Here is a 7,663-nt window from a genome sequence, read left to right as displayed (position 1 = left end):
ATCTCTGTGAGTTCGAGGCCAGCCTGGTTTAGAAGAGCTAGTTCTAGGACAGGAACCAAAAAAGCTACAGAGAAACCCTGTCTCGAAAAATCCAAAAGTAAAAGGGGGAGGGCTTCTTTTTATAGCCCTGATATCATCCTGGAACTCATTCCATAAACCAGGTTGGCCTTGAACTCAGATTTGCCAGCTTCTGACTCGCAAGTTCTGAAATTAAAGGCCTATGCCACAATGGTCACCAATTACCTATTTTACTTGCAAAAGAATGTCTTTATAAGCATTCTTAGAAATTTCAGTAAATTCATTTGCTTTCTAAATAAAATATATTAGTGAATTATTGTTGGTTATTTATAGACATAGAAGATAATGATGCAATTGTCTAAAATAGCAACACAAAATGGTAACATATATGATTTTATTTATATAAGTGGATGCATATTATGTAATAGGATGCATATTATACCTACATATACATATCTATATGTTGGTTATGCTTTGCTTCATTAAGATAGTGGTAATTTGAATTTGCTTCAAGTCACAATTTTATTTTTGAGTTTGACGCTTAGTCATACTCATACATATTTATACATTTAGCTTAACATTTTGTTTATTCAAATCTTTTCTCCAATATACGAAACCCAAGTTACTTGTGTCTGTTGTGTTGGTGCCAGCTCTGTGGTTCCACAATCGGATCTCAGATACTACAAAATGCAGAGGAGAAAGGCCCGTGTCAGAGCAGCATCGTTAGTGACATTCTGCACTGCCTCCTGAAAGAAAGTCAGCTCTTTGCTTTCCTCCCAAAAACTCCCTGGTTTATTTCTTTACAGTAATGAGTTCTTCATGTAAATTTCCATGCCTATATTTACCACACCATAATAGACAGACTACCTTTAACCTCCCCCATTTACCTACAGAGTTCCTCCTTGGTGTATTAACTGCCCGTTTTCTGGAAGAATGCGTAGACAGTGTTTCTCACATGGTTGTCCTACAGCAGAGACACTTTAGTTGTTCTGGTTTATTTACTTTTGTGTTTCTGAGCAAAGGATCTGCATAGATGGCTTCAGAGCTGAAGAGATACATACCATGGACATGTCCCCCTCATTAGGCCTTGAGAAGGCTGGTGATACAAAGCAAAGTCTATGGAAGACAGTTTGCTGTCTTTGCTCCTTGACAATGTAGAACAAGGAGCATAGGCATCATTGCCTTTCTCTAACGCACACTTCACTGGACCAGGGGTAAGCTCACTAATGTGGACATTCACGGGCAGCAGTTCAAACTATCTGGACATATATCATTACCATACTACATGCTGTGTGTTCAAATTCTTTCAATGAAATTCTGAAACTATTTCTGTCAGTTACTGGTTTTGACCCTCACTGGCAACTGTTTTCCCTTATCCCTTAAACATTAAAATATACTCAAATATTAATTTAAATAATTACAAAGAGCAAAAGTGTGTGTGTGTGTGTGTGTCTGTGTGTGTTAGTGTGTGTGTCAGAGAGAGAGAGATGAGAGGAAAAAGCATTAATTGGTAGATTAAGGAGCATGTCATTTTCTTAACTGTGTCTTTCATATCTATGACCACAAGTATGAAAATTAGAGAACATGAGGAAAAAACAACTTGGCTGGAGAATATATAACAAATTGCAAGCAAGTCCCACCACTCTGACACATTATAGTCACAAATATAATCAATACATATTTAAGCATTTAATGAAAAATGAATTTATGCCACAATGTCAAATTTATTGGTCTTTACAGCTTCAATCTTTTCAAACCCCTCAACTTAAAAACTCAAAAAGGCCAGGAAAGAAAAAACTGAAATTAATTCCAGCTGATGAAGAAGAATCTCACATAGGACATTAAGTTGCTTAAATGTTACTGAGCATAAAATGCCATGATAAAGTGGCATCTTGCTGTGTCTCTATTACATCTTCAGCACTAAAATTAATTTATGATCAGTCGTCAATTCATTTACATGTCAATTTATGCTAAATCCTTCCTTGCTGACAAATGCTACCCTCGGATCCATTAAGCTGGAGTAAAGTCTGTGCTCTCTTATACGACCCTGCTAATTGTTGCATTACCATTTTTATGAGCTACAAAAACTTATGGCCCCCCATTTTTTTTAGCCAATATTTAATCCAGGAACTCTGTTAGATAGCACGGCTTGTCTAACTACTTGCTAAGTCAAATCTTCTGCTATAATTGTCGTTGATCAAATCATTCCAAATATTGACCTTTTCTAGACATAGACAAAAATGGAAAAAAATGTGGAAAATGCTTCTGATACTCCAAGATCAAAGATTTGGATATCTTCAGGTATGTGAAAATTTGTGTGTTTGTGGGTGTATGTGTGTCTATCTGTCTGTGTGTGTGTGTGTGTGTCTATGTGTGTGTGTGTGTGTGTGTGTGTGTGTGTGACATGTGGGAAAACAAAAGGAAGAAATTAGAGAGCATTTCCCTTAGTTTGCATGACATCTGTTAACTTGTTTCACTCAGATAAAAATCATACATATAACGTCCATCCTTTCATCTGTCAAATTTTGGCATCTAATTTGTTTTAAAGGTCCTAATGCTGTTGAAGTAGCTTAAGGCAATAAATTTGTCACTTGTAGGGTTTATCAGAAATGATTCTTTGTATTAAAAATTTTTAAAGAAGTTTTGCAGCAGAGGGAAGACCACAGGTGAGATATTTTATTGGCCAACTTTCTAAAAAACCCTGTGAGGAAGAAAAGAGATGGAGACTGTCAAATGGTTTGTTTTCACACTGTTCTGGTGAATGAGTTCTAGAAAACAAATTAAAGTCTCCCAAAACAAGAAAAGAAAGCAGTGCCAGAATTTCCATTTAGCCACTATGTGCTGTGGGCCCACCTCTCAAGGCAATCTCTACTTCAATCAACAGAACTCATTATCGACCTTAATTCTGCCACCAGGCAGTTCAAACCTCAACTATCTGTTAAGGACACCATTTTCCAATCTCTCTCTGCCCTCTCCTTCTATAATTTTCTTTTCATGGAGGTGTTCAATTCAGGAAATGTCTTCTACCACGTGAGTTGAGAAGGAAATGCAAAATTCTGTCTCTTCCACTCTGAGATGATGGGTTGACGTTTAGGTGGATATCTCATTAGCTTATTTCTGAAAATGGAAGCTTTTTGTTGTTTCTTTCCCAAGGCACAACAAGAGCACCCCGCAACACTAAAACTATTTTTGTGCTTTGTGGCAATCAAAAAGATGTGCAGGATAAGTTAGATGCCCAGTTTGCCAAAAAAAAAAAAAAAAAAGATAAAAATGATAACTCCTTTAAAAAATGCTGACAAAATTTGACAGTTCACTGTAAGTGAATGTAGAACCAAATATGAGAAATATAAATGTCACATCTGAAAACCCTGATCACAGTCAGGTAAGTACAGGGTTAGAATTAATATGTCCATATGACGTTATGTGATTTTTTTTTTTAGAAACAGTTATATATCCATTTATATATACATACAGAAGAGATAAACCTCATGTTGGGTAACAAACCAGCCAACATTTTTATATTTAAAAAATAAGTCCAGAGATAAATGTTAGACATTACCAGGGCCAGGATTACGGTCATTTTAATTAGCATAAAACTGATTTTTGTATATATTTTTTAACCACTTGAGGTAATCGAGTATCTGTGACCTGCTTTCCTAATCTTGACCTGATGTTTATATCTATAATATTATAGCATCAGAAATCAGACTATTGATGGTTAAATGAACTATAACCTTGAGTAAACCCTAAGAATGAGGGGCAGGACACATTTGCTGGGTTCCAGGTAGTCAGTACTTTAGACTTCAAAATCTCAGTCCTGCATTCTTTTTGTGTCTTTGGGGTTCTTTTATTCCTCTGAGAATTCTTTTTATTTCCCTTATCTTTTGGTTATATTTTCTTTCCTTGCTATGCTTTTAAAATGTGAGAAACCAGTCGGGGTATGGTAATGCATACCTTTAATTCTAGCACACAGAAGCCATCCTGGTCTGTATAGTATGCTCCAAGACAGCAGGACTACATAGTAAAAACTGCTCTCCAAAAGAAAAAAAAAGTTATAAAATTATCCTTAAATCTCTGGGCCATCCAAATGGCAGCCACAACTGCTCTCAGAAGAATGGCTTGTTATCATTATTATTATTTAATCAAAATTCCTAATCTAGTGATTATCAGTGAGGGATACAGAATAAATGTTTGTTTTGGAAATAATTCTATAAAGCAATAGGTTTGTTAACATATGCTTTTTGCCACTAAGCTAATATAATTTAGAACCATCGATAACTTCTTCTCCTGTCTCTTTTCTTAAATGAATGTTCATTTCAGAATTTAAGCAACTCCACAGATTATTTTCGTTGCCTTGAATATATTCTGAATTAATGTGCTTCTTTACAAAGAAGTGTTCTGTTATTATAATAATTTTATTTATTTGCTTTTACAGGTGTTTTGTCGGAATGTATGTCTCTGCATCATTTGGGTATAGTGCTTGCACTGGGAAGAGGGGTATCATGATTAAAATATACGTGTACCTCGGGTCAAAGCCCCAGAATGCATGTATGTTTGCAGCCTCCTTGCATGCATGCCTTCTGTCAGTTCACAAATCTACACATGTACACTCCCTGTACACACCCACATATTCTTTCCATATACACTCAATTTGTACACTCATGTAAATTTATGTACTTGCATTCTCTATATCCATGATTACGTACATTCTAATGTGTGCCCTCCCTCTATGTATTTACTCACACTCCCTGTGTATGCGTATTCTCTACATGACTCATATACACTTCATGTGCACTCATAATCTAATATACATTCACACTCGTTCCATCGTCTCATACTCAAAAAATAAGCACTCTGTTATGCTTATATACAACTTTTGCCACATACACACACAACCACACACAGAGCCTAGAAGGTAAATTAGACCTCTGATTAAACTTTCTCCTCTCAGTTTCTGGTAGAAGGAAGGGGAAAACAATGGAAGCTCTTGTTTAGGGAGTGTAGTGAAAGATACAAGGTAACTTAAGAGATGTTCTTTCATGGGACACATTATGGAGGAATACAAACCTATTTGGCCTGAGGAATTTTTTATGTAGGACAAGAATTAAGTAGGGAATTCAAGTAGAAACTTTGTTTTCTTAGCAATTTCATTTGGCATGAGCATAGAATTAGTTAGAGAAGTTTACACTGCTCTCACAAAACACTCCCTAACTATCTCCTTTCAGTTGAGTATGTAAAGGGCAAAATGGGGTTCTACTAACTTAGAGATGTACATATTGCCTCTGACATTATAATATTTAATAATATCTTCAGAGCCTATGGCTGACTTTTGCCATTATTCCTGGAACTTGCATTGCATTCTTAATGAGAAACAGTTTGGTATTACTAGTGAAGTATGCAAAGATACTCAGAGTTTGCCCTAAAGTAGATTATGCTAGAAATCCAGGCAAAGAGGCTTAATATAATAGTGTAATAATAAGTCAACTCCACAGCATTCAAAATTTTAACTTTTGCTCTGTCACCTTCAGTTGGAACTATGTTCTAATCCCAGGAATATATCTGTGTTTTTAAAATCTTAATTAGCTTCATAAGGAGTTCAGCCTCCAGGCAAAAAGATGAACTGCAAATTAGATCCATGCTTCAGATGCTGAGAACCATAAAAAGGAAGGCAGTGCTTCCTCCGTGTCCTCTGTACTATTATACCATGGTCCACCAGTGTTTGTAAATCTATTGAGAAGCCCCAGTTCTGCAGAGATTGGAAGCTATTGGAGTCCAAGGAATCCAGGGACACTGATAAAAGGCATTTGGGGCTGAAAGGAATCATTCAAATGAACATAGACATAGGTGGTTCGAGGTGACCCAAGAGAATGCAGAGATCAGGTTTACGTTTGGAGTAGCTATGTCTTCATTATTTAGGAAGGGACATGTTTGTGAGTCAAGGGGCAGATAATTCAGGGAGAGAAAGACTGAAGTTTGGCTCTCGCCACTTCCTTTGTGTATATGCAGGATTTCAACTGGACCATTTTGAAATCATTGGAAATAGGCTGTTTCTCAGGCCTAGAGTCATCAGAGGCATGCACAGACTGAAGTCTTTGCTTATTGAACAAGAAAAATAGGGAGGGAAGCCTAAGCAATAAACAGTCAGAACAATTACACTTCCTGGCAGAGGATGGGTGATTAGATTCAGCAGTGTGAAATGCATAAATGTATTGCTTATCTGGCTATGCATGTTTCCACTCCAGAAATAATACCACGTGCAACCTAAGAGACGCTCATTCTGAAGACTTGCTTATTTTCAACAGTCAATGATTTTACAGAATGAAATATCAAGAAGCATTTTAAGATCTCATTCACTTTGTATGTTGCTCCCGATATACAAATTATATCATTTCTAAAAGTAAAGGTTTTTCATATAATAGACTTGGTTCCCCAGCAGAGTGAACTTCTCATGAAAGCCTTGGATATAATTGAGTTTTCTTTCATGTCTTTAAAGCTTTTTAAAATTCATGAATTTCCTTATCATTTTAGCAGCAAAGCAAAAGTATTTCTAAATCCTTTTTGAATTTGGTGTTTAACATTAACATATTTAAAATGTTACAAAAATAGATGGAGTTGAATAAATCTTACATAAGACAGCATTTGATTTGTGATACATTTTAATATTGCAAATAGGTCACTTATTCCCATTCTATCAGTTTTGTTACCTGTCACAGAGCTGTCTAGATTGTCCATACTGGATCCAGGTGTCTGGTCCAGTGCTCTGAGGGGCCTGGGGATTTCTAATGCTTCCTCTTCATCATCAGCATCCTCATCTGGAACATCTGTTTCCAAATCAGAAATCAAGGCTCCAGACACGTAACCTAATGGTGGGACTGGGGGCTGTGGAGGTGGAGTATTGCTTTGAATGTGCCTGGGATTTAAATGGGGAAAAAAAAAAAACAGAAGACGAGAGGCAATTCATTAACATTCTACAAAACTATAATTCATGGCAAATGGCATGGTATGCTAACCCTTACTGTCTTCCATGTTTACTAACTCATATCACATTCTTTATGTTAGCAGAGATACTGTGATAGGACTATAAGCTTTACTAAACAGCAACCACATAAACTACAAAAGCTCTTGTTTTGATGTTTATAAGGTGATACACAGAGATGAAAATATATACTGAACACTCTTGTATCGACAAATTATTCCACAGAGAATAGAACTATTTATCATAAATCATTTTTACACACACCCCCCGCCCCATAACCATTGGTACTTAGTTTCACAGTTAGTGTTGAAGTTTAACTCATTAGTTTTAACCTATGAAGCATGTTTGAAGAAAGTTTGTCAGGTGGGGGCCTGATCACCCAGCCCTGCCTCTGGCACACTTCCCGCCCTATGAAGATTGGTTTTGGGATGATTCCCATCACATCAGGCTGAACAGCTGTTCCATTATCCCAGCGTAGATTAGACACAAATACTTTGTGCTCTCTAGATATTTGCAATGTATCACAAGAACCAAATCTTAAAGGGGGTTGGAATTTATAACATAAGGCGTGTTCAATAACTTCTTAGTAATGAGTAAATAAATGTAATCCCAACATTACAAAATTAACAGAAAATGCACGGCCATTTGTTTATTAGAAAATATTTAAAG

At 36.3% G+C, this 7,663-nt stretch overlaps 1 protein-coding gene across 12 annotated transcripts in view; it reads right to left on the bottom strand.

Moving 5' to 3' along the window:
• The window catches only part of Robo2 (roundabout guidance receptor 2), a 1,182,575-nt gene that overhangs the window by 16,185 nt on the left and 1,158,727 nt on the right, over positions 1-7,663 (bottom strand). For all 12 annotated transcript variants that reach the window (XM_026786840.1, XM_026786841.1, XM_026786863.1 and 9 more), the window contains one exon: positions 6,723-6,928. In XM_026786840.1, coding sequence (XP_026642641.1) covers positions 6,723-6,928 — 206 coding nt within the window. The remainder of the gene's footprint in view (positions 1-6,722; positions 6,929-7,663) is intronic.

The sequence above is a fragment of the Microtus ochrogaster genome, chromosome 2 (genome assembly GCF_000317375.1).
Source record: "Microtus ochrogaster isolate Prairie Vole_2 chromosome 2, MicOch1.0, whole genome shotgun sequence".
In the NCBI taxonomy this organism is placed as follows: domain Eukaryota; kingdom Metazoa; phylum Chordata; class Mammalia; order Rodentia; family Cricetidae; genus Microtus; species Microtus ochrogaster.
Note: the sequence above shows the minus strand (reverse complement) of the source record. Positions and strands in the feature narration are given on the sequence as shown.